This window comes from Theropithecus gelada, chromosome 1, assembly GCF_003255815.1.
Source record: "Theropithecus gelada isolate Dixy chromosome 1, Tgel_1.0, whole genome shotgun sequence".
Classification (NCBI taxonomy): domain Eukaryota; kingdom Metazoa; phylum Chordata; class Mammalia; order Primates; family Cercopithecidae; genus Theropithecus; species Theropithecus gelada.
Window position 1 is genome coordinate 96,287,529 of NC_037668.1, and position 27,300 is coordinate 96,314,828.

General features: G+C 38.2%; 1 protein-coding gene across 1 annotated transcript; it reads right to left on the reverse strand.

Annotated features, from left to right (window-relative positions):
* Positions 1–3,585: 3,585 nt before the first annotated feature.
* RPE65 (RPE65, retinoid isomerohydrolase) lies at positions 3,586–24,831 on the reverse strand. Its single transcript, XM_025403114.1, has 14 exons — positions 24,572–24,831; positions 23,297–23,379; positions 21,710–21,860; positions 19,803–19,910; positions 19,558–19,699; positions 15,890–16,037; positions 14,573–14,654; positions 14,204–14,336; positions 13,955–14,094; positions 13,202–13,331; positions 6,554–6,668; positions 6,365–6,459; positions 6,145–6,256; positions 3,586–4,691 (listed from the first exon to the last, which is right to left on the reverse strand). Exons 1-14 carry the CDS (start codon positions 24,580–24,582, stop codon positions 4,540–4,542), a joined length of 1,602 nt encoding a protein of 533 aa, XP_025258899.1. The 5' UTR covers positions 24,583–24,831; the 3' UTR covers positions 3,586–4,539.
* Positions 24,832–27,300: the final 2,469 nt, after the last annotated feature.

Sequence of the window (27,300 nt, forward strand, 5' to 3'; positions counted from 1 at the left end):
TTTCATTGTAAAGCATAATGTTAACTGTGGATTTTAAAATAGATACTCTTTATCAGAATTAGGAAATTCCCTTTTATTTCTAATGTTTATCTTTTATCATGAATGATTATTGAATGTTTTTCAAATGTTATATTTTCACCTACTGAGATGATTGTATGGACTTTGTCCTTTATTCTGTTAATGTTGATTATTATATTATATTATTCTATTAATATTGATTTTTGGATGTTAGACCAACCTTAAATTCCTAGGAGAAATCCCATTTTGTCATGGTGTAGAAGCCTTTTTATATATTTATGTATTTTTGAATTTGAGAATCCTTTTCTTTCGTTTATGACCTCATAAGTGATGTTTTTCTGTAGTTTTCTTTATTTTCTTTTCTTATTATGTCATTGTCTGTTTTTGTTATGAGGGTAAAGCCTCATAGAATCCGTTGGAAAGTATTTTATTCATGTCTACTTCTTGGAGAAGTTTGTGAAGGATTGGTATTAACTCTTTAAATGTTTGGTACCATTTACCAGTGAAGCTACTGGTAAGCTTTTATTTTGAGAAGTTTTAACATGACTAATTCAATCTCTTTAATTGGTCTATTCAGATTTTCTGTTTATTTTTGAGTCAATTTTTGCTGGTCATGTCTTCCTAGGAATTTGTCTATTGCACATCAATCATCTAATTTATTGGCATACTGTTGTTCATAGTATTCCCATATATATCTCTATCTTTAAGGTTATTACTGATACCCCTTCTTTTATTTCTGATTTTAGTAATTTAAGTTTTTATGTTTTTCCTTGGTCACTCTAGCTAAAACTTTTGTTAATTTTGTTGATATTTTCTTTTCTTTTTTATTTTTAAGATGGAGTCTCAGTCTGTTGCCCAGGCTGGAGTGCAGTGACATGATCTCAGATCACTGCAACCTCCACCTCCCAGGTTCAAGCGATTCTTCTGCCTCAGCCTCCCGAGTAGCTGGGATTATTACAGGCACCCACCACTATGCCCAGCTAAGTTTTGTATTTTTAGTAGAGACAGGGTTTCACCATGTTGGCCAGGTTGGCCTCGAACTCCTGACCTCAAGTGATCCACCTACCTTGGCCTCCCAAAGTGCTGGGATTATAGGCATGAGCCACTGCGCCCATACTGATATTAAAAAAAAAAGAAAATCAATTTTTGGGTTTATTAATCTTCTCTCATATTTTCTGTTTTCTGTTTCATTTGTTTGCACTCTAATCTTTATTATTTCTTTTTGCTTATTTGTGGTTTGTTCTTTTTTAGTTTTTAAGGTGGACGTTTAAATTATTGATTTGAGGTGCTTATTGTTTCTAATAAAGGTATGTATTTTTAATATATGTGTCTTGCAGCTATAACTTTTACTGTAAGCCCTGCATTAGCTGCATTCCATAAGTTTTGTTACGTTGTGTTTGTTTTCATTTATATAAAGGATTTTGTAATTTCTCTTATGATTTCTTCTTTGACCCCTTGGATATTCAAGAATGTGCAGTTTAATTTCCACATATTTGTGAATTTGCCAAAATTTCTTGCATTACTGACTTCTAATGTATCCCAATTGTGGACAGATAACATTTTAAGCATGATCTAAATAAATTTATTTAGACTTGTTTTATGGTCTAACATATGGTCTAGCCTGGAGAATGTTTCCATGTGTGCTTGAGAAAAGTGACTATTCTGCTATTGTTAGGTGGATTCCTCTATAGATGTCTGTTAGACCTGTTTGGTTCATAGTGTTGTTAAAGTTCTGTTTCCTTTTTGATATTCAGCATAGTTCCTCTGTCCAATATTGAAAATGAGGCATTAAATAGGCTCCAACTATGATTGTTGAATTATCTCTTTCTCCCTTGCATTCTCTCAGTTTTTGCTTCATGTATTTTAGGGATCTATTAGGTGAATATATATTAACACTTATTATCTGTTCCTACTATGAAATTCACAGAATTCTACAAAATTGTAGGTTTTATTGCTCATTAGGAAAGTAAGTGGCCTCCCTTTTCTTTAAAATGGTGAAAATAGTACCATGATGGGTGTAGTATGAGGAATAAAAATGCTTAGTAATTTAAGTTTTTTATCTTAAAAAACTGGATAAATGAGTTTTTTTTTTTTCTCTTGTCTTTCAGAGATTGTTTTCCCACTGAGATTGCATTGCACCAGATTTGGTATTCCTTAGGAGATGTGTTTACAATCTTTAATCATTGATACTCTTCCTATTAGGTTGAACAGAAGAAAATACTGCATTTAGCTCCTCAGCCAGACAGTGGGATAGTGGAGTAATACTGCCATAGAATCCTTGGAAGACAGACTCCCTTTGATGTCTGTTGGTCTTTTCTACTTTAGAATATAGGACAGGGACTGTCTAGATTATCTGCCATGAGGCAGTTATCAGTTACTGATTACCCCTTGATGATATTATGTCAAAGATTTTATTATCTTTTCGCCTTGGCTGTGGCAAATATAAGGCACCAAAAATGGAAGAAAACATAACCTTCAAACAGCTTGTTATTTTAAAATAACTACTTATGAACAGGTTAATTTATATTAATTCAATTGAATTATTTTTCTTAAAAAGGGTTTTGTTTTTTATAGATGGGACATGATTCTCTAGATCCCTCAGAGGAGTAGGTGTTTCCTAGAAAGTCCAAATTTACAAGTTAATCTCTCCTGCATGACTTAAATATCTCTTATTCTAATTTAAGTTTTTAAAGCTTATAGTCTATCTTGCACTTGAAAAGTAGCTCCTAAGTCTCCTTGCTCTAATCTTAGTGATAATTGTAATTGAGAATGCCAATGATGGTGAAATGGTATTAGCAGAATGTTATCGTAGATTTGCCTCTTTCCTTTCTTCACACATTGGTTACCTCTAAAGGGGATTGTACAGCAGGAGGAGATATGGTCACCTTGAATTGTGAGACTTGCTTCATGAAAAATGAATGGGAAGAAGCCAGGGAATCACTGATTGGCAAGGGTAGGAAGTGGAATTGTAGGATTTTTTTTTTTTTTTTTGTAATTTGAAGACTTTAAGTCTAAAACTTAGTAATTTTTCAGTAATTAATTTTCTACATTTTTTAAAAAATAGAAAAATAGTTTTCTTTGTGGAATTCTGTTCATATATCATGTCTAAAGACAGAAACCAATGGATTGATATTTATCTACAGTGACATATTCCATGCAGTTCCCTGGCATTTTCTTTCTTTTTGAGATTTTTAGTTCTATCTAGTAATTACTGATGGAAAAATAATGATTACATAAAAAATCTACAGGAATAGAAAAGAAGAAAAAGACCAGTACCCAAATCTTAAGAGCAGTTGAACTTAGATGAGCTCTGGATGATTTTACTTTACAATTTCTACTTTTTTGTATTTTTAGGTATTCTTTGAAAAGTATGCTTTACTATTTGTAATTTAAAAAATGAGTTTGCATCTTATCTAAATAAAGACCAAATGGATACATCAGGTACCCTGGTTAGCTTGTGCCTTCAACCTGTTTTTACCTCGTCAAACACCATGCCGATCATCTTAGGCATCGTGGTATGTAATGCTTTCGAGCTTAAAACAGATACTAGAATTCAGATATAGAACATTATTTTTGTCAATATTTATTTTTAAATAATCTCTAGAACAAAAGAAATTTAAAAACAAAAGGCTTAAAATGTATTAATACTTGCATGTTAATAATTTAATATTTTTCCTGAATGATTGCACAATGCTTAAATATAATTAAACAAAAAAGATGCAATAAAGTATAATCCCCCAACATTATCCCATAATCTGATTTTAAGTAAATATTACATTTGTAAGTATTTTATGCTCTTTTTTAAAAATATAGTCACTACTATATGTACTTGCTTTTATGTTACATAGCTTTTAATATGTAACTTAATCTCTGAGATATTATTTAGTTGAGAGGCCTCAGTTGATTAAACATAGATTTTCTTATTATAAAATCAGAAATGATAGTACTTGCTTGTAATAAGTGGAAAGGTTAACATTCATAAGCTTCATAATCTTTGAGTAGTTACATATATGCAAAATAATTACCACAATTACTCTTAGATGATAGTCCTTGGTTTGAGAAAAAGTTTGGTTTGACATTTAGTAATTAAGCCTTATTGCATAATACTTCCTTGACTCAGCAAAGTCACATACAATATAAATCAAGTGTAGAGGACTTTGGTTTTTAAATGTTAAAAATATAATTGGAGCAGATAGGTACCTAAAATATGCTCTTATAATAGGAATTAAAAGCCATTTAGTAAGTCCACATTCATTTCCTATTTCATTACTAAATATTTAAGAGTTTTTCAGTTATGGCCTGTCTCACAGAGGAAGTATGATTATCTAAATATGTGCTTTTTTTTTTTTGATAAAGGAATTGCTTGCTCAACTCTGCTTTCTGTAAAACATTGCAAAATTGTATGCATCTGCTAGTTAAAACCATGACATATAGCAGGCTAAAATGGAACAGAATTTGATTGCAGACCTGAAGCTGATTTTCTTGGTTTTGCTACCAAAACCATATCTTGCTAGAGTATGTTCAAGATTTTTTGAACAGTCCATGAAAGGTGACAGGGATGTTAATCTCCACTTCAGCCCGGGCAACTTCACTTAAGTCCTTGGCATTCAGAATCAGGAGATAAGCAGGCTTTTGTCCTGCTCCTGGGCTCACCACCACACTCAGAACTACACCTGTTTATCAGAAGTAAATAAGGCAATATTGAGTTTTTAAAAGCCCAAGCTATAGATTAAATGTCACTGAAATAATATAGGAGGTATTACATTGACAAATACAGAAAGCCATATGACCTGAATTCTTTTTCTGACTCTTGTACCACCTGGCATGAGACCACCTAAAGAGGTCTTTTAAACTCTTTATGTACCCTACCTACACTGTAAGCTCTAAGAAGGGAGTGTCATGTCTGTCTTGCTCACTGCTATATCTCAATATTCTATGACAATGACTACAGCATAGTAGGTACTCATTAAATACTTACTGAATAAATGGATCTGTTCTTATCTGTAACATAAAAATATAGCACCTGCTGTACATACTGTAAAAACTGTGATGATCAAATGAAAAGTGTGTATTAAAAGACTTTGAAAGTAGTAAGATATATCATATGTATGGTTTCTAAGATTGATCTGGAAGCTGACTTCCTTCAAACAAAATGAGAATAAATTTTTTATAGTTTTGACTGGATATATAAAGTCATTTAGTGTGAAATGGCTCTACAATTCTTTATCTCATTTCTCTGTAGTTTTCCATATTTTAATCCCATAGACTGTAATCTATCTCCCTGTCCCAGCCGAGAAGCAGTTAACTAACACTGATGATTTGCAATTTGAGTTACTGTATTTGAGTTGCTGGTGTGGCTCTGGGTCTTTTTCAAGCCCTAGCTTACTGAAAGAACGGATGAAAATGATTTACAGAGCTTCCTTCTCATTCTCTTGTATCTGCTATAATACTTAGAATTATAGCTTCTCTTCTTAGAATTACTATTTTTTAGAAATATGTCTTCATCAGGAAAGGCAAAAAGCTAGAATTCATGTTGCCATTTTTTCTTCCTTCTCTCCCTCATCTAGAGCAGACAGTGATGCTCCATCCTGACACCAAATGGTGCTTCGACATTTTTTTTCTACTGGTAATCAACAAGACCTGATCAAAAGATGAAAATTCTTTTCAAATAAGTTTAATTATTCGGTACTGTTCTATTTATAGTATTAAGGATTTTTTTTTTTTTTTTTTTTTTTGAGAGGGAGTCTCGCTTTGTCGCCCAGGCTGGAGTGCGGTGGCACTATCTCCACTCACTGCAGGCTCCGCCTCCCGGGTTCACGCCATTCTCCTGCCTCAGCCTCCTGTGTACCTGGGACTACAGGCACCCGCCACTGCGCCCGGCCAATTTTTGTATTTTTAGTAGAGACGGGGTTTCACCGTGTTAGTCAGGATGGTCTCGATCTCCTGACCTCGTGATCCGCTCGTCTTGGCCTCCCAAAGTGCTGGGATCACAGGCGTGAGCCACCGGGCCCGGCCTAGGATCATTTTTCAGTATTACGGAATAATCAACCTTACTCCTTTCCTAATGAACTAACATACAGAACTGCAGTAAGAAGAATATTCAGACACAACAATTGCTTTCATTACCATCATCTTCTTCCAAGGCATCTGGGTGAGAAACAAAGATGGGTTCTGATGGGTATGAATCAGGCTCTTGCCAAACCCAAGTTTCTTTAGTTTTGACATTCAGCTTACAGAGCTGTTTGTGAGAAAGAAAAAAAATCAATCAAGCAATCAGTCAATATGCTCTACCTGACTAGCATATACTCAAAGCACTGTTCAAATATTAGTAAGAAGGATTAATTACCCTATCTGGAACAAAGTGATTCAAGCCAAGTCCATACGCGTATGTGTAAGGTTTCCCACAATACTTCTGGTAATTGATTTGAGGAAACTCAAACGCTACGAAATAGAGCACATGCATAGGAAAACTCTTAATCTCTTTGAAGGAAACATTTGCTCACTCCCGTGTGAGGTTTCCTCTAGATCATCTCACCTTGGCGAGGCCCTGAAAAGAGAACCTCAGGCTCCAGCCAGATTGTCTCGTCACTGCACAGAATTGCAGTGGCAGTTGTATTGGGGAGTGTGATTAAATTCTTGCCTGTGTCAGCCTAGGAGAGAAGATAACAGAAACCTCAGTGAGCAGGAAAGAATTCAAACAGCCAGAAATGCAGACTTCCTAAGCCTTGGCTCCTGAGTTCTTTTTTAGGTCAACATGCAGGGAGGAACTGCAGGAAGCTATAGATGAGGGACCCTGGGATGTGACTGGGAAAGCTATCTGTGCCTGTGTCAGTCACTGGCTATGTATCACTGGGAAAGTCACATAACCTCTTAGGCCATCAATTTCTCTTCTGTAAAATGAGACCATCCTTGAAGAAAATTTAGGGCTCCCAAGAAAGGCCTCTGCAAAACAAAAAAACAAAAACCAAACAAAAATCTCAAAACCGATAATAATAATAGTTAATGTTTTTCTGCAGAACAACAAAGACTTCAACTGCCTGAGTGATGAAAGAATGTATATCTCTTTCACACTTAGAATATGTTTTGATTTTGCTTGAAAAAAAAAATCCTTACAGTTATGTTGACAAAAAGAAAAAAAAACCCACTGGACCATATGTTTACTAGGATGTCTTGTCACACACACATGATTTTTCTGATTCTTTTATAAAAACAATGGACATTATGAGATTTTTCTAAGCACATATCTACTTATTAATAATCTCATCAAATACTTGACTAGATATTTTGTTCTAGACTCTATCCTTGACATTCAGGATATTTTGGAGAGTGAAGTCCCTCTCCTCTTGAAGCCTACATTCTAGTTCAAGGAGATATACAATAAATGTAATTAATAAATTTTATAACATACCACAAATGTGGTGAGAAAAAATAGAAAAGAGGAAAGAAGATCAGAGATGTGAGTAAATGGGTTAAAATTTGAATAGATGGTTAGGGTAGGTCTCTGAACAGGTGGCAGTGGAGACAAGACTCTTAGAAGATGAGAAATTTAGCAATGCACATATCTGGGGAAGAGCATTCAAGCTGAGAGAACAAATTGTGTGAAGGCCTGAGGGAGGAGGATGCTGAGTTTGTTTGAGGAACATCAGAGAGTCCAGTGTGGATCCTATTGACTGGGTAAGGGGAGAGAATAAGAAAGGAAGGTGTAGAGGTCATGAGCCAGGCTATACAAAGCCTTGTAGGTCATTATGAGGACTTGATCTTTCTCTGTGAGTGAGTGATGGGAAGCCATTGGAGGGTTTCCAGCACAGGAGTGAGATGCTATGATTTATTTTTAGGGTAGACTTGTTAGTAGGGAGGATCCAAGAGTGGAATCAGGGAAACCAGTTTGTCTTGTAGTAATCTAGTTGAAAGAAAACAATGGTTCATACTAGGCCAGTAGCATTGCAGTTAGTGAGAAGTGGAAGAAGGGGAGGACAGAGTCAAGAAGATTTCCTATTAAATAAGATATGGGATGAGGAAGAGGCATGAAAGTGAGAGAGGCATCAAGCATGACACCAAGGTGTTTGACCTGAACAAAGCAAGATTGATGTCACAACAAAGATGGGAACTACAGGTAGAGTAAATTTTTGGTGGGGGAAGATGAGAAGTTCAGGTCTTGTCTTATTAGACTTGAGATGTCTATTGGACATCCAAATACAGATGTGGAGCTGGCACTAGCAGGTACGAACCTTGAGTTTAAGAAAAAGCTAAAAATGTAAATGCATAAGGCATGAATATTTAACAACGAGTGAGTGTAGAAATGGAAGATAGGAGAACCAAGGCCTTCCAACAAGATGAGGAATGAGAAGGTAGCTGGTTGGGGCAAAAATGTCAAGAGAAGGATTTTGTAAGAGCCTGATAAAACTGATCCATTGAAAAGGGTAGGAGAGTGGTCATCTAGGAAAGATGGGGAGAATTGGGAGAGTGATCTCCCTGAGAGGGTGAAGGAGGATGAAAGAGATCAATTCTGGATAGGAAGATGGATAACTCAGTGTATGAGTACAGCTGCTGGTGGGTGGCTAGATGTGGTGGCAAGTCTATGGTTCCTTTCTGATTTCTTTCATTTGTTTCAGAGAAAACGGAAACATAGTCATCAGCTGCATCTGAGTGTGGAGGCGGGAAGTGGGAGATGGTAAAAATTTAAAGAAAGAAGGTGTGGAATATTTAACTAGCAAAGTGAGAGAGTAAGTGAAGCAGGGAAATGTAGCAGAAAGATTTGTGGTCATGCATCTAAAATTGGACCAATTAACATGACCAATCATTAACATGATTGTGCCTTGTCTGCACTTAGTTGGGCTTCAGAGGTATAAGTATGGAGGGGGTGGAGAGTTGAATTTAACTAGAGTTGTGGTTTTGACAAGTGACTTTGATAAAGTAAGAAAAAGGCAAGGGAAACGAAGGTCTACATGAGAAAGTGATGTAATTGTTGACCGTAAAGCTTAAATTGAGTGAGGAGAGAAGGTAAATCCTCAACGGAGTGAGAGAGAATGAGAAAGTACTGTGTTCAGTGGATTGGAAGTTCCTGGTGGAAATTGCAGTAGGGCAAGTGATGTTGAAAGATAAAAGGTCAGAGCGTGTCATGCTTGAAACTGAGATTATGGAAGGAATATAGTCTTAAGTACTGGCAAAGTCGAGGGTATGAAGGATATATATATATATATACACACACACACATCACTTGGCTATATGATTAGATAAAATGAGATGAACACTTGGGGAATTTTAAGCGTGAATAGAGGGAACAATGATCTGAAAGCAGCAAAGAGGAAGGACACCTACCCCAACTCCAGGCTAAGTGGTAAAAGGGCTGTACCCTGTGCAGAGGAGAAACTGCTTCCACTGGAAATTACTGTTGGGGAGACTGGTGTCCTTAGGGGAGAGAGCCAGATTTTGGTTAAAAAAAGAAGGTGAAGGGAACATTCTAAGAAGAGAAGACAGGAGATTTTTCTGGTGGTGGACTAAGAATTAAAAGTGAATAGTGGAAGATTTTCAGAATAGGGAAAGGATAGGAGGTGGGAGCCAATAGAGGAGAAGATTCTGCAAGATTTTGTGAAATAAGGGACTCGAGGTACTTAGTGATGATGCTGGGAAGAAGTGAGGGGTGTGCACATGTATGCATATTTATGTACATGCATACAATAAGTACAAATGTCTATGTCTCTGTTTAATATATTATTTATGTGGTTTCAAGTTGAATTCGTTTACTTTGCTCTATTTTGCTTATTTTTCTTGTTAAATTAGATTTCCTGTTTGTTTGTTTGTTTCATGAGACGGGGTCTTGTTCTGTTTTGTTTGTTTGTTTGTTGAGACAGGGTCTTGTTCTGTTCCCCAGGCTGGACTGCAATGGAATGCAGCTCACTGTAACTTTAAACTCCTGGACTCAAGCAATCCTCCTGCCTCAGCCTTCCAAGTAGCTGGGACATAACACCTTTCTATTTCTCTCTTCATTGCCAAACTTTAAAAAATGTACATTCAGTAACTGCTTCCAGATACTCAACTGTTTACCTTAAGAGCCCTGAAACCTGACTTCTGTCTCTCTCACTCTATTCCCTTAGAGATCACCAAACCTAATGCTTCATTCTTAGTCTTCAGCCTTTTCAACTTGTCTGTAGCAGTGAGCACCGTATAACCCTCACTTGCCCTCATCTTTGTGACATTACTCTCTCTTAGTGGGAACTAGGGCCTTCTGGTGGCTCTTGTTTCTTTTTCTGGCTTCTCTTGTTTCTACCATTTTCTACACGTGGGTATTTTCTGGAGCTACTGTGCTTGGCTATCTTCTCTCTCAGTATTCTCTGGCTTTCAAATTCCTTATTTTTTAAATAAGCAAATTTTAAATGTTTCTTTTCAAAAACCTATTCTAAAGTATGATTTTCCCCCCACTAGCAGTCTCATCTCTCTATTTTTATATATTTTATTATCATTTCAATACCAATAATTATAGGCTTTACTTTTGTTTAAAAACCTTCACTGTCTCCCCATTACCAGTTCAATAAAGTGCAGATTTCTTAGCCTGGCCTTAAAGCCTTCTAAGATTACAATGTACTTTTATAACTTTTTATCCCATTTACTCTACTACTTTTGCCTATGTTCCCACCAATTATAATAGCCAATTCTCTCTGCGTGTCTCCCTCTCCACTTCTCTGTCTGTCCTCAAACCGTTCTTTCTGTCTTCAATTGTTTTGCCTCAATCCCATCTCCACCTGCCATATTACTGCCCATTGCAAATAATTATGTTCCATGAATCTCCCCTGCACTATCATCTGACTAGCTATTAATACATCAATTTATCCCTCCTGAGAGTACTACCCCTGTGCTGACATGCATGGCTATTCCCGATTCACCTTCTTTCTCTGTGATACACTAGGTAATGGGCTCCATGAGAACCAGAAGTGTATTCTTTTATGTATCCACTGAAACAAAGAGTGTGATGCCTGTTGTAGTGGCTACTCAATAACTATTAGAAGAAAGAGGAGACAGATTAAATGATGTTAGACATTTGTTATCATTATTACAGTTCCCTATTCTGTAATTGGGTAATATTTCTTCAGGCAATGATAACCATACAGTTAGAAAAATCCTTCCTTTTTCTTTATTTTGAAATGTGAATATTTAAGTTAAGTGATCCTTTTTTATTCCCTTAATTTAAAGAAGATTGTGATTTTTACCATTACTAACAAAATAAGAGTTTACTGAAAAACTGGCTCATCCATTTGTCGAGTATTTTGGGGACACTCAACTACATGTCAGTGATATGCTTCCTAAGGGAAAAGCAAAAATCCTTAAGGTACCTAGATTGATCTCTCTCCATGACCTTTCTTTGGAGCTCCAGACCCATGTATAGCAGCTGCCTATGGAATGCTTTGCTAAGATGGCTAGTGGGTACTTTCAAATTAACATCTGTAAAGTAAAATGTACTCTTTTTTCTACAAGCTAGCTCCTCTAACTTCTATTTATTTATTTGAGATGGAGTTTCGCTTTTGTTGCCCAGGCTGGAGTGCAATGGCATGATATCAGCTCACCTCAACCTCTGCCTCCTGGGTTCAAGTGATTCTCTTGCCTCAGCCTCCTGAGTAGCTGGGATTACAGGCATGCACCACCATGACCAGCTAATTTTGTACTTTTAGTAAAGACGAGGTTTCTCCATGTTGATAAGACTGGTCTTGTACTCCCAACCTCAGGTGATCCACCCGCCTCAGCCTCCCGAACTGCTGGGATTACAGGCGTGAGCCACCGCGCCTGGCGGGGCTCCTCTTACTTCTGTGTTTTCAGTTCAATGAATTATACCATCATTCACTCAACTGCTCAGGGTGGAAGTCTTGAAGGCATCCTGAACTCCTTCCTCTCTCTTACCCCTCACATGTAATTAGACACCAACTGCTGTTGATTTTGCTGCCTAAATATTTCTCAGCTTTGCATCTTCATCTCTCAGTCACCATTTTCTTAACTCAGATACTTATTCCCTTTTATTTGCCTCATTGCATTAATCCTGTAATAGGGCTTCTAGCCTCTACTCTAGACTCCTCACTTTCCAGTCTGTCGTCCATGATGCTGCCAGAGTAAACTTTCTGAATCACAGATCTAATCATGTCCTAAAATACACTTAAAATACACACTTAAAATATTTAAATGGCTCCCTTTATTTATATAACACTCAAAGGCTTATGTAGCCCATTGCAATATTGCTTCAACCTATCTTTCCAGTCTCTGCCCAATACCCATCTTCCCTACACCCCTAAATAAACCAACCTCAGCAACTACTTTATATTTATAGATGAAATCTTGCATTTTTAACTCCTTCTTGCCTTTATAGAGGCCCTTTTGCCTGTCTGTAACTCAACCTCAATCTCCTCCCTCTTTCTCATTCTTCACAGAGCTTACAAACTTGCTTAAGAGCAGTGGTGTTTGGTTCTAAATTGAGTTTATTTTCTACGACACTACACCTAAGCCTTTGGTACAAAGTTTTACATTCCATGTAGCTGTTTCAATAACCCCTTTTGTGCAACCAGGGAGCAAATAGATATAAAAGAAAGCATATATTCACATATCTATATGTTAGAATTATATTTTATTGATTTTTACTGGTATTTCCATCACACTGCAAATTCTAGATGTTACTCTGGTTATTCTAAAAAGATAGTCTGTAAATACAGGGAAGAAAAAAGTAGAAATAAAGAGATGACTGTCAATTGTTAGTAATGATTTTTAACCTCTAGCATTATTTTTCAGAAGATTTATAGAAAACCAAAACAATGAACTGATTTCCCTATGAGGGTACTTTTTGATGCTTCATCTCAAAATTATTTAAAGTATTTATATTATTGATAAAGTATCATAGGAATCAGTGGATCTGCACTATTCACCGAGGAAGTATATTTTAAAGACAATTTTGTTGATACAAGAACAGCAGATTTAGAATCAAAAAACCTGGTTCTTATCCTGGCTCTGCTGTAGTTGCTTTTGCTAAGTCACATTACTCTTCGGAGCTTTAGTTTCATTTGTAAAATGAAGGAAGTTTAATTATTTTTAAAGCTCCTTCTAGCTCTCAAATTTCAAGACTTTATGTATAAACATGAGGCAGGAGGACAATTCCTGAGAGAGATGAAACATTCTGGTTAAATCTGAAATCTGTGGAGAAGCAGGTTACCTTGTCAATATTCAAAGGAAGTACATATCTCCTAACTTCAGGTTGGGGAGCCTTTCTGGCATTTTTTTTCACCTCTTCCCAGTTCTCACGTAAATTGGCTAAATATAAGTAATTATAAACAAACTCAAATCTGCAAAAATAAAAAGTCAAACATGAGCACAGGCAATTACAAATAATTTTAGAGAGATGATTCATGCCTTTTTAAGCACAAGTGCCTGCCTGTTCTTTATTCTACAACCCAGAAACTGCTATTGAGCCAGGTGTATTAGATCATTTCCTCCTGCCCACACTGGATGAAAATAAAGAAACCGGCTTAATGGATTTGTTTAAGTAACAGCAGCTTTGAGATATTTTCTGTTCTTCTTTCCTGTCACCATTCTGTTTGTGTCTTTAGGGGCTGTTGTCTTTTTAGTGACTTGGCTAGTCTGAGAAACGCAAGCCTTTTTCTCCCTTCTCAGAGAGGATGGGGCTCAAGTTTCCCCAGTGATTTTGTCAAGTTTAAGTTCACCTCTGAGGTCACGGAATCTTTTGTTTTCAGGTGGGGTTCGTGGACCCAATTAGTTTTCAATCATTAACCATAGTTTTGATGTTCAGATTACCTAAACTCCCTGCTACTTTCTCAATTACATTTTTGACTTTTGCATACCTCTTGCTATTTTAGATGTGATTCCGATTGAGAGCAGCATCCCCATAAAAGCCCCTAATTTCCAGGAACAATGGGAGATGTCGCATTTATCCAGTATCCTTTCTTACCCTTTCCAGCAGCAGAGATCCACAATCAGAAACCCATTGTCTTCATAGGTGTTGATGTGATGGAAGAGGTTGAAAGGAGAAGTCCTGTATTTATTATTGAGGTACTTTTTCCTTTTTTTGTCAGCAATATGAAGCCAAACCTTGAAAAATGAGGAAAATATTTTGATGCATTTAAAAAGGAAAAAAGTGTACATTATTAAACACACCTTCTTCAGAATCACAAGCTCAACAAATATATCTAGGACTTACCCCCATGGTTTCATTGGACTCAAAGCAATCCATGTAGTTGGCTCCCCAAAGACTCCATGAAGAAAGGAACTTGAACAGGTTAATTTTGACTGGTGTCTCCACAAAAACGATATAGTTGGGAGTCAAACCAAAACTGTTCAGAAACACAAACGGGCTTGTGAATGAAAGGGCTGATTCTCAAGTCACAAACAAATTTGTATACATGCGGTATGCTCAGTTACAAGAATCAACAGTGCCTACATGAAATTAATTATGTTTAAATTTAGTTTTCTGAAAAAAAAATTGTGATCAGGATTGATATCAAAGGTAGGCAAAGCAAATCTTTAAACTTGAGTTTTCCTGAAGATTCATAGCAGGCCTTCAAGTTACCTATGAACGTAAGATGGCTTGAATCGGTCACTGCAGGGGAATTGTACAACGATCTCTGACTTGCTTATTGGATCTTCCTTGTCTGAAATAAAGTGGTTTTAAAAGGCTTTGGAACAGCCTCTTATTTTTTTTAATACAAAGCATTTAGAACAGCTTATACAGGCAAAGAAACACATTTTGATTGTTTTAGAGAGGTTATTTTCATTTTCTCCATCATTTGCACTTCTTAGTGAAATTTCATGTGATGCTGCAAAATCACCCAGGAAAATCCAAATAGCAGCAGATTTGGAAACGTGCATTCAAATAGGGTGTGGCAAGCGGAATATAGTGGAGTCACATCTTGTAATAGCTGGAGGTGGGTTTTAAGTCAGGGGAGTAGGGAAAAAACCTCAGAATGGGCAAAATGCCTTTTGCAACATCTTAAGATGCCCAAAGGATATAGTTTAGATGGGTTTGTGTCAATAGCCCTGTGCAGTAATTCTTAACACACATTAAAATTTACTCACTAGAAAGTGAATGTCCTCAAACTTTAGTGTGCATCAGAATCACATAAAGAGCTTCTTAAAATACTGATTGCAGGCTCCACTCCCCCAATTTCTCATTCAGTCTGCCCTGGACAGGGCTCAAGATTTGTATTTCTAACGGTTTCCTAGGTGATGGTCTTGGTCCGAGAACTATACTTTAAGAACTGTACTAAATAATACTAAACAAAAATCTGTATATGTTCAAATAATTCCATCATCAAGGTGGTGAACAATGAACCTGGCAATAAATGGAAAATGAATGGAGAATTCTTGGGTACACTCCTTTTTGCTGTAGTTTTTTTTTCTATAGTATTTATATGAGTTAACAGATTTGTTTGTAGTTTTGGGAAGTAAGCACAACATACTTAGTACACTCTCATACATGTATGTATGCTATTATACACACATACATGCTTATTTAATTTAGTTTTGCCTAGCACATGGATAAGTGCTCAATAAATGTTTGCTAAGTTTGAATCCAAATTGTATATGATCAAATCCATATATATATATTATGTGTGTATATATGTGTATATATACACACTACATTTTTAAATTCTAGAAGAGAACTTGGACACTTGCTTTCTATATTTTCAAGTAGTCATCCTTTGATATGATGCCCTTGGGCATTAGGACCCTTATAGGGTAGGGGTGAGGGCAATATTTCTGAAATCTGAGAGTAATTTAATTATGCACAAAATGCTATTCTGATATTCTGATCTTTCTCACAACACAGTAACCTTCTCACAATACAGATACTTGTTTTCAGAAGAGGACAGATTGGTAAACTCACCTGCTTGCAGTGGTGGGATCTTTACAATGTTGTAGGCAATTGAAAAATTTTTTCCAAAGCAATTACCAATATTGTAAACGGTTCCATCATTTTCAATGTGGGGGTGAGCAGTGGCTCCATTGACGGAGACGTAGTTGCAAAGATCAACCTACGGAAGTAAAGTGAATGTCCTCCCGTTGAGAGAAGGAAGATACATTATACCTTTGTCCCTAGGTCTGAGGTCACCACTCTCACCCTAAGTGCACTTTCTCTTTCTTCTCATCTCTCTGGATTCTACCCTCTTTCACCTTGAGTTCCCACCTTCATGCAGAACACACTGCCCCTCATGTGTCTGAATCTGGAGTTACCTGTGACATCTCTTTATCTGATGTGTACTATACAAGGCTCTGGTTAGTTACTTTTAGTATATGCAGACTGACCTCAAGCCATAAGTTTGAGTCTTCAGACTTTTTTTATACACTTATTATTGTATTAGATTTAATTGAATAAAATTGCTAATATCCAAAAATTGTTGATTTCAAAAAATGGCAATTTTGTATGATACTGTGTAAATACCAACTATGTGTCTTGCACGCAGTACTATATGAGTTTGGAACTGAAAGGGACTTCAAGCTTCATGTAGTATAGAAAGTCTTAATTTAAATAGACTTTAGGAGAACCATGGATCTCTTTTAATTAAATATAAACATTTCAGGCAAAACATTCAGCATTTAATTCAATTTTATGTCTCATAAGAAGTTTAGAACTGCAAATGTAACACAAATCTCTGTTTGCAGAAGGATAAATTGAGGTCTCAGAGAGATCAAGTGTCTTGTTTAAGGATAAAGAGCTAGATAAATCAGCACTAGATTTCTACCTGGGACCTACTTGGTAAAGATTTATTGAATGAATAATTAATGGAATATATATTTATAAATTATTTTAATTTGGGGGATTTTTTTAAAGCATAGGACATTTTAGCACACTTATTTAAATAATAAGCAAGATACTCATTTATTCAATCAATCATTTATCAAATGCTCTGGGCTTTCACTATGTGCCAGGTACTGTACTGTACCAGGGCCCAGGAAAGAGAAGATCTTTGCTTTCAAGAACTTCATTCTAGACTCGTGCTGTTCTATTAATATAGTGACCACTAATTTTTAGATAGAACTTCAAATTCAGCTCCTCAGTCACATTAGCTACATCTCAAGTGCTTAATAACACCGGGATAGCACAGTTATAGAGCATTTCCGTTATTGCAGAAAGTTCTATTGGCAGCACTGCATTAGACCAATAAGCTGGCATAAAGCATTGCGAGTGTGCAATGGCGTCATAGAGAAGCACCATCTAGTCCAGACCGAGGGATTAGGCAGTTTTCCTGAGAAACATGACTCCAACTAATGTTTGAAAGGTGAGTAGAGTTAGCCAAGTGGAGCAGGATGACAGTGTGTTCCGGGGAGTGGGAATCCTAACGTAAATGCCTACTGTAAATGCATAGACTTGTGAAATAATGTGTGCTGTTTGGCAATTACTAGTCATTTAACCTGGCTACCATGAAGGGCACGCATAGAGGAGGGGAAATAAGAGTGGGCCAGACACAAAGACCTTCACTTGGACTTTATTTGGGAAGTTATGGATTCCCTAGGTGAAGTAATAATTTCATATTTACATTTTAAAATTTCCTACTGCTGCCTTAAATAAATTGTATTTAAGGGAATCAGTCTGGAGGCAAAGGCACTGGTTAATAACAGTAAACAATCAAAAATTTCACATTTTTAAAATTACATTTTACAGTGCTAGTAACAATGGAACCTGACCTCTTCCTAATAAAGTCTACTCTGGAGCCATACCATAGCTTCTATATTTCTCATTAAAATACCATGTAATTGTAATACAGATTCCCTGTTAAAGTCAAAGGAATGACTTAGAAACTCAGGTTTTGTTCTTCTCTAAAGGAGCTACACTCACACTTGTGCATGGTTACACACACAGTATAAACAAGAAAGGGCTGTGGGGAGTATATGTTAAGACGCAGTAAATAGTCTGTTGAGAATTATAGATCAACTTGTGCTATTGAGACTCAATGTTGAGACTATTTTTTTTCTTCTTATTTTTACCAGTACTGTGTTTGTGGTTCTGGCCTTCAATTTCACCTCTTGGTCTCCCAGCTATACTGTATCTCTTTTACCTTCCCATATAGCTCACACATGGCTCCCCAAATAAACATCTTGAAGTATAGCCCTACTCATACTACTTCTTTGAGCAAAAACTTTCAGTAGCTTCCCATTAGCTAAACAACATATTCCAAATGTTTAGCCAATTATTCAAGCTTTTAGTTTCATCCTACCCTGTGTCTCACTATTCCCCTGACATTAACTACTCTAGGCAACCAGTTCTCCACTGGGAGTGTTATTGCCTGCTAGAGGAAGATATGGAAATGTCAGGAGCATTTTGGGTTAGTACAATGATTGAAAACATGACTGGTGTTTAGTGGATGAGGCCAGGGATGCCAAACCTCTCCCATGTGTGGGGATGTCCCCATAATGATGAGTCACCCCCTGCCTAATGTCATACTAGTACCTCCACTGAGAAATGCTGCAAGTCTAGTCAAAGGAGATTGTTCTCCAGTTTTCACGAACACCTTCTACCTCTATGCCTTTGATCGCCTTACCCCCTCCATCTAGCATATCCTTCCCCTAAATTCCCTGAAGTCATACCTCTCGTTCAACTTCCAGCCCAAAACCTTTCCCTTTAAACCTTCTTTCACCTGTCCCACCTTGCATTGCCAACTATTTCCAGAAGTTATTCCTTTAGTATTTGTGCTTTCTTAAAAGATTTTCCTTCTTAAAAGACTTATCATATTCTTTGTCCTATTACAGTTATATATTTCATTTCTCCACCTAGACATTAAGTCACCTGATGATAAGAACAATGCCTTGTAAGTAGGTGTATCTTAATAAATATTGGTTCAAAATGTGTATCTGAGGACTGCTGCATTGAGATTCCCTAAGGTCTCAGTAAAATTTGTCACTTCCTAATATTGCTGAAATTTTGTTCTATGCTATTTCATTCAAGATATAGCTTTATTTCTCATAAGAAGTATCTATAAGAAGGGGCAAATTAGTGCAACATACTTGCCTAGAACCATAAATAGCATGATTTTCAGTATCAGTAGCTATAATTTCTTGAGCACCCAGTATTTACCAGGTTCATGCTAGCTTATAAAAGCTATGAAACACAGGGACCATGTTATCCTACTTATTGATCTATCCCTTGCATCTAGCATAAATTCTGAATGTGGAAAGCACTCAATAAATATTTATGTCATGAATGAATGAATGAATATATTAGGCATTTTATATGGGTTTTCTCCAATCCATGTAAGTGTTTAAAAATTTATAGATGAAGAAACGATGTTTGTCCTATGTCAAATAGCTAGTCATTGTTGACAACGCTAGGATTTGAAACTTAATCTGGCTCTCATGTTCTTTTCACCAAATTGCACCAATTGCAGGAAAGCATCATAGACAGAGGCAATCAGTGCAATCCATTTGGAGCTTAGAATGGTCATTCTGTGTGTCTTCATCAAGTCAGAATCAAACATTCACAGCATGAATAATTTATGTTGATTTAATTTTAAGTTCCAAATTCTAAATTCCCGAACATCACCTAGCACTGTGTCCTACCTGCTTAATTGTCTCCAAGGTCTCTGGATTAATCTTTGTAATAAAGTTGGTCTCTGTGCAAGCGTAGTAGTCTTCCCCCACTGGGTAGACATTAACAAGGGCATTGTCGGTAACCTCCACTCCTCGAAAGTAAGAAAAAAACCTGTAGAAGCAAATGAATTTTTCAGTCCAGTAATTTTCAAGCCATGAGAGAAAAAGGGCTAATGTAAAATGTCTTGAGTAACATTCAGTTTGGGTTCAGTAACCTGGAAAATATATTCTTGCAGGGATCTGGGAAAGCACAGGTGCCAAATTCTGTTATGACGATCCTTTTCTCAGTCATTGCCCGTACGTAAGCATCAGTGCGGATGAACCTGAAGGACATTGAAACATAAGGAAGGGTATAGACAGGAGCAATCCGTACAACCCATGTGGAGCTTAGAATGGGCATTCTATGTGTCTTCATCAAGTCACAATCATAAATGCACAACATGAAGAATGAAGGGTTTTATTAGCTCACTTTCTTGGGGTGACCAAGCAGGGCAGACACAATGTCCCACGAGTTTACATTTCTGTCTTCTAAACCTCACATATGAGGAAATTGAGGTTCAGAGGAGTTAAGTGGTTGGCATATGTAGCCAAGCTGGTTTAGAATCCTAGTTGGTCAGAGCTGGACAGCATGAACTTTCTGTATCACACCATGCAGCCCTGGGGGAAGTTCACAAAGGACCCCCACCCCCGTCACCTACAACCTGTCAACCTAAACTTACTGGGGAAATTCCACACATGGTGTGCTGAATTATATTCTTCTCAATCTCTCTCTGTCTCTTTTATGTTTTTCTTCAATTTTAACATTTATTTTGTTTTAAAAATTAAGTATTCTTGAATTCTATCTCTTGCCCAGACAGGTCTTAGAGTAGATAGCATACCTTGTCCAGGATTTCTCATGTGGACAGCCAGTTACAATCTGATTTTGTACTTTTATTTATTTATTTGAGACAGAGTCTTACTCTGTCACCCAGGCTGGAGTGCCGTGGCGCAATCTCTGCTCACTGCAACCTCTGTCTCCTGGTTTCAAGCTATTCTCTTGCCTCAGCCTCCCAGGTAGCTGGGACTACAGGCATGCACCATCACGCCTGGCTAATTTTTCTGTATTTGTAGTAGAGATAGGGTTTCACCATGCTAGCCAGGCTGATCTTGAACTCCTGACCTCAAGTAATCCGGCCACCTCGGCCTCCCAAAGTGCTGGGATTACAGATGTGAGCCAACACGCCCGGTCACACTTTTATGAAGAAGAAAGAGTGTCCTGATCTGTCGAAGGTATATGAAGCTTTATCTGAACTCCACACTAAGCTGTCATGGCTACATTTCTGCTTGACATCATCTGTTTCTCTTCTGTTATCACACAACTTGTCCTGCTTCAAGTCCCCTTTCACTGTTCCTTTACAGGTCTTGTCAAAATGCCTGAAATCTGTGGTGATCAGCAAAGCCACTAATAGGCTTGAACGTGAAAGCAGAAGACAAAGTATTTGTTAATACTTCGTTAACAGGGGTTTCCTGGAATGACGATTTAGAGCTTCAATAATCTCTTGTTTTCAGAAAACTTCTCTTTCTGGTATCATCGTGACATGCTCTGTCCTTCACTACCCTCTTACCAGTGGCCTTTCCAATTTTATAAAAAGAAAAAGGAATCAAGATGGCCATGGTTTAATAATAATAACAAGCATCACAATAGCTATTATTATGAAGTGCTTTGTGTGTGCTAGACACTGTGCTCTCATTTAATGCTTGTAATGAACGTATGAGGTAGATTCTATTATGTCTCCCATTTTACTAATTATAAAACCAAGAATTGGAGGTCAACATCTTGCCAAAGGTTACCCCAGGCAAGTCATGCCTGTTGAATACGGGGTTTAAAGCCACGCATGTTGGACCCCAAAGCCCTAGGCTTTAGCTTCTCCTTTATTCCATGATAGTATTCCCTCGTGTCCAGGCAGACACACTGGCCCAGGTACATTCTGAGAAAGTGCGTATATAGGTTGCCTCCTGGGTCCAGAGGTTAAAACTCACATGGTTAGGGTTAGGGTTAGGGTTAGGGTTAGGGTTAGGGTTAGGGAGGAGCTGAGCTAGGCCCTACTTAGGGGAGGAGGAGGGGCATGGAGTGCTGCTTTACCTTCTGTGGTATGTGACGTGTCCTTCTTTAAAGTCAAATTTGTGCAGGAGGGCTTGCCCATCAAACAGGTGGTAAAATGGCTCAGATCCAACTTCAAAGAGTCCTGGCCCACATCGAAGGAGACTGCCGGTGAGCCACAGGGGGATCCTGCCTGTGATGAGGGGAGAAAGAACGTTGCTTCTTATCCCTGCCTTGGGCTGGGCTTGTCCTTGGTAAGGCAGAGTGTATCAGCAGCCTGATTGGGCAGCTTCTTCCTCATAGAGCTGGCAGTGATTTTCATTCCCAGCCCTTGCGCTGGACAGCACTGAGAAAATGTCTGCTGACTTGACTCTCCTTCACTAGGAGACCACACTGTGGGAAATGTGGTGACACCCCGGAGTGTGGATAAAGGGTTGGAAGGAGTGAGGGAGAAGCATCTTGAGAGGACAGGGACTCTCCACCTAGATCTCCCCAAACACCAATCCATTTGCCTTTTGCCATCTCATTTTGAAGAAGATTTTCAAATTTCTTGATATATTTTAGTAGAGTGAGGAGTAGAAGGATGGATTAAGAATGGGAATAAATATATTTTAAAAAGATGTGTCTATAGAAAAAAACTTTTTAAATGAATAAACAGGAATCCTGGCTCTTTAAAATCTAGAGCTATATCCCTCTGTGAGTGTGAGCTACTGCCTGGATGAAAGTCAATCTGCTGTAGCAGGAAGTCCACAGGGTTAGATGTCAGGGACCTGACTTCTGGTTTAGGATCAGCTCACATGTCATCTCTGGACCTCAGTGTCCTCATCTGCAAAATGTGGGGTACCCAAGAGAGTCCTTAAGGCCTCTCAGCTTTCACAGTTAGGTTTGTCCCTAAAAACCCAGGTAGATTTATCCTTTGAGAAAGGGAGTGCTTGACAGTGTTTCCTTGATTCTTACCAGTGAATTTTTTCAAGCAAATGGATTATTTCCTATAGCTAATAATGATACTGATAGTAATAATTACTGTCTATTGATCACTTTGTGTTGGATATCGCATGAATCATTCTATTTACATTACTCCACTTAATTTTCACAAAATCCTCGTGAGGTAAATTTTGGGCTTTTGTAGATAAGGGAATTGAGGCTCAGAATGTTGAAGTAACTTAGAGGATTCACAGACAGTGAAATGATAGAGTTAGGTTTGCATCTACATCTGCCTCCCAGCAGAACCAACATTCCTCTAATAAAATGGGCATGAAACCCACCACCCTTTCACATTCCCAGGTGCTTGTCCCTGGACCTTCATTTATTCAGACACCTATGGAACAGATATTTATAGGACATTTACTATGTGCCAGGCACTGAACTAGGCACTGACAGTTTGAAGATGACAAAGGTGTAATCCTGATCCTTACGGAATTCCAATTAGGTAGCGTTTTTCTACCTTAGAGAAATAAAGTAAAGGCAAATGAAAGAAAATGGGTTCTTGCTACAAAAAGCCCAAACCACCTGATCTCTCTCCCTGTGACCCACAGGGGGAGTCTGCATTGAGAGATGCCAAGGAATAGGAAGCCAGAGAAGAGAGACTTTGACATAAAAGAGGATGGTTTAAAGATGGGCGAGACCAACCTGTTACATGAGCCGTGAGCGGCGAGGACAGTTCCTCCACAGTTTCAAACAGTTTCTTGTAACCACCAGCAGGATGCTCGACCCTGAAATAGTGGAAGAATAAGGAAGAAGCCCATGTTGACGCTCCAAGTCTGCAGAGATAGAGGCAGAGCTGCAGGAGACAAGGCACTCTAGGACTGGCTCAAAGCCTGTTCTCTCCTACCAGTCTAGTTTCAGCCCGTGGGTTGAGGGGACGGAGGGGCGGGAGCTGGGGAAGGGGACGGGGAAGGGAACGGGGGAGGGAGGAGCACATGAGGCTGGGGATGGGGAAGACTACTCAGGTATGGAAGGGGGTCCCAGATCACTGCTCTGATGTCAAGAGAAATGACCTCTATGGTCACAGTGAACTTAATCCTGTCCTCTGCAGTTTTTCTTTACTTCGGAATACAAATCAATCAATCCTACTGCCATCACTTCACTTCCTAAAATTTGTTACTAAACAGGGTCCTTCCCACAGTATTCTCCCACCCTATCAACATGCTCAGCTCACTGCATCATTGATTTTCTTGCCTCAAGGAGAGACTCATTTATCTCCTTCCTAGGGGTTGGGAGATGACAGCTTTTTGGGTCGGGTACCTCATCTTTCATTATCCACTCATATTATACCATAATTTCCCCCCATGATCTCATTTTTCTACCAATCCCCAAGACCTACAGTACTTTTTCATCATAGACCAGGAGATTCAGGTTCTTTATTTTTGTTTATTTTCTACCTCCTCCGTTCAGTTTCATTTTATAACTTAAAAAAGTGGAATCTCTGATCAGACTCAATTATAATAATTACCTTTTACTCAGCAATTACTATGTCCTGCATACCATAAAAAGAACTTTGCATGGTATTAGCTCTTTTAAATCTCACAGTAACATAATGGAGTAAAAGCTGTTGTGACATCTTTCTATATACGGGAAAAACTAGACTTAAAAAGTTAGGTAATTTGTCCAAAGTCACATGCTAGGAAATGACTGGGCAAGAAGTGGAGCCCGAGTCTGTCTGAAATCCCCATACTCAAGACTGCTTCCAAACCCTGGGCTAAGTCACACAAATCCCCCATACTTTGGACCTGAATTCTAGAGAGTTGCTTTAATACATAAGCAGGAAAAAATGTCCCCACCAAATTTTAAGGGTCTTTCCTAAACAGGTCGTGAATCAATGCCTTCTCTTCAGGAGCTCTTGAAATAGCGCATTTATCATGAATCCACTAAGGTGTTTTTAAAAAGTCTCCCAGAAATACTTACTGGATAGACATTTTCTTCCAGTTCAGGATCCAGAGTTCTGGCACCAACTGCAGAATGAAGAAGCAAGTTCCCAGCCAGGGGCCTTTTTATGCCTTCTAAATCCCCTAAAAGGAGCTATGGCTTTGGGAGCCCTTTCCCACCCCTTCAGCTGAGGGAGGGGGAACAGAAGTTGCTTTCAGCTCTCAGATCCTCCTGATGCTTGAGCTTTATTTGGGCTTGCTGTTCCCATAACAGTTATTTGGCTGTTTTCCAGAGACCTCAATCCTTCCCAAGGAGAATGAGAACAGATTAGAAAGAAAGGACCCGGGTGGGAGTGGCCAGCATCAGGCCTGAGCTGATCCCAGTCACCCCACTGGACCTTGGCACCATTCTCTGGGGCCCACCTCCCTGTAATGCCTCTGTGCCTTCATTCTCACCCTCATTCATTCACTCACCTATGTTTAAAAATATCTATAAACATACTATCTATGAACCAGACAGAGATGGGTATTGTCCCTGTCCCTGTCTTCACAGATCTTATAACTCTGTAAGAGTTACAGGAAACAAACTATTCAACAACTTTTGATTAGTGCTGAGATTGGAGAAGTATAGAATGTTAAGGAAGCACATTGTGCACCTCTAACCCTCTCTGGCCACCTTATTGATAGCATTCAGTACCAATATTCTTCCAACCAGGTTGAGGACTTTTGATTTGCTGAGAATGAAATTCTGCATATCTTTGCTTGTCACTAATGCCTGTCTGTTCTCTGCCTGACCTTATTGTCCATTGGTATATATTTGGCACTCAGAGAGTATACAGCACTAATTCATTCATATCTCCACATTCTTTCATTAAGTCTCAGTTGTTTGCCAGCACAGACATGGTGCTGCCCAAAGAAGTCCTTGGAAAACAGGCAAGATATATACTACGCCAGCTGACAACCTTAATATTTTTTTGAGAAACTCATTAACAATTTTAAATTCAGTTAGTAGTTATGGCTACTTACCCTGGGGGTCTTCTTCAACAAAACTGTATAACAATTAATCCAAGTGCTTCCCAAGATATACAACAATACTTCATTTCCTTACAGTGAGGGCATAGGCATGTGATGGGCTCCACCCATTAGGGACAGTGGTAGAAGTCCTAGTGGTAACACCTGGGGATCAGCTTCCATAATATCTCTGCCCACCCAGGGCAATTGTAGTGTCTCCATTCCACCGTGGAGCCTGGAAAATTGTTACTGGCTGGGTAGCCTCCAAGCTCCATCCTTTAGCGATCCCAGAGATTCTGTTACCTCCCTAATATTTAAAATATTTGCATTCTGCTTTATTAGAGTTAGTTCCATTATTTGCAGCTAAGAACCCTATGCCTATAAAATGATGGTAGTATAAAATACTACCATCATTTTTGGGGGCGGGGGTATAATCACTTTTGTTGAATCTTGGAGAGCTAGAAGGGGAGATTAATATCTATCTTTGTACGTTAAAAGACCTATTTCCAAAATACTTCAAATAAGAAACTTCTCCTCAAAGTATAAGGATAATCCAAATCTTCTTAAACAGCAATAAAAAATAAATTTTTATCTATAATTAAAGCAAATACTTCTGTATCATAAACACAATATTAAACTTCAATAAATATATCGCTAATTTGGAGTGAGCATTTATTTGCACAATACCATATATACATTTTTTTGCTATGAGAATGCTTTATTAGGCAAAACCACATACTATGAAAGTGCTTTAAAAGGCAACAGGAGGAGATGTGAAGACACAAAGAACAAGGGCATAGTGACACATGGATATTAGAACACACCATGCTAACAATCCACACTGCTTCCACCCTTTACCCAGAAAAGGAAGGATCTAGGCCACCTCCTCCTCATCACTGTAGGATGCTGTGGTACCACCCAGGAAGAATATTGATACTAGCATTAGGAAGCTCCAGGAAGAAAATGAAGTATCTAAGCTGAGACAGGATAAATATATAAAAGTTAGCCAGTCAAAGGGCAGGTAGAAGAGTTCAGGCACAGCTTGCAGAATTTACAAAAGTCTAGAGGCTAACGTAAGGTGAGAAAATAGCTAGAGATGAAACTGGACTAGAGATAATCATAGGCCAGATTGTGTAGAACATCATAAACCACGTACAGAAATCCAGACCCTTGTCATGAGAAGAGGGGAATCACTGAAATATTTTATTCAGAGGAGTGACGTGATCTGATTTGCATTTCAGTAAGACCACTTAGACTGCATTGTAGATAATATGCTGGAATGGGAGATTTGGGCAAGACACTTTAAAGGGAGGCACAGATCAAACAAGTGGAGATAGCTGTTATAAGCAGGTGCACTGAGGGATGGATAGGAATAGTCAAACTCAAGAGATACTTCAGAGGAGGCCTAATCTAACTCTGGCACTGGTAAATGTGTTGGGGAAATAAAAGGCATAAAAAAGGATTACCAGTAGGTTTCCAGTTTCTGGTACAATTCATTGAGATAATACACACTGTGTGTGTGTGTGTGTGTGTGTGTGTGTGTTTGTGTGTGTGTGGGGGGGTGTGTGTGTGATGTTTCAGGGATACAGAGAAAATGAATTATGATTGTGATTTGAACTTATTTATTGAAGGAGAAAATCCTCGGGGCCTGTAATCATTTGAGAGCCTAATAGGGAGGCTGAATGAGTTAGCATCTGAAGGATAAGCTCAATGTTGACACAGAAAAAAGATGGAGGTGGCATTCCTAGGGAAAGACAC

Excerpts from the sequence above, each read along its gene's own strand:
- RPE65 (XM_025403114.1), bottom strand. Across the intron at positions 6,257-6,364 it reads ATCACTTTGTTCCAGATAGG|CTCTGTAAGCTGAATGTCAA; the intron begins GTAATTAATCCT and ends TCTCACAAACAG. Across the intron at positions 4,692-6,144 it reads TGCCTTGGAAGAAGATGATG|GTGTAGTTCTGAGTGTGGTG; the intron begins GTAATGAAAGCA and ends TCTGATAAACAG.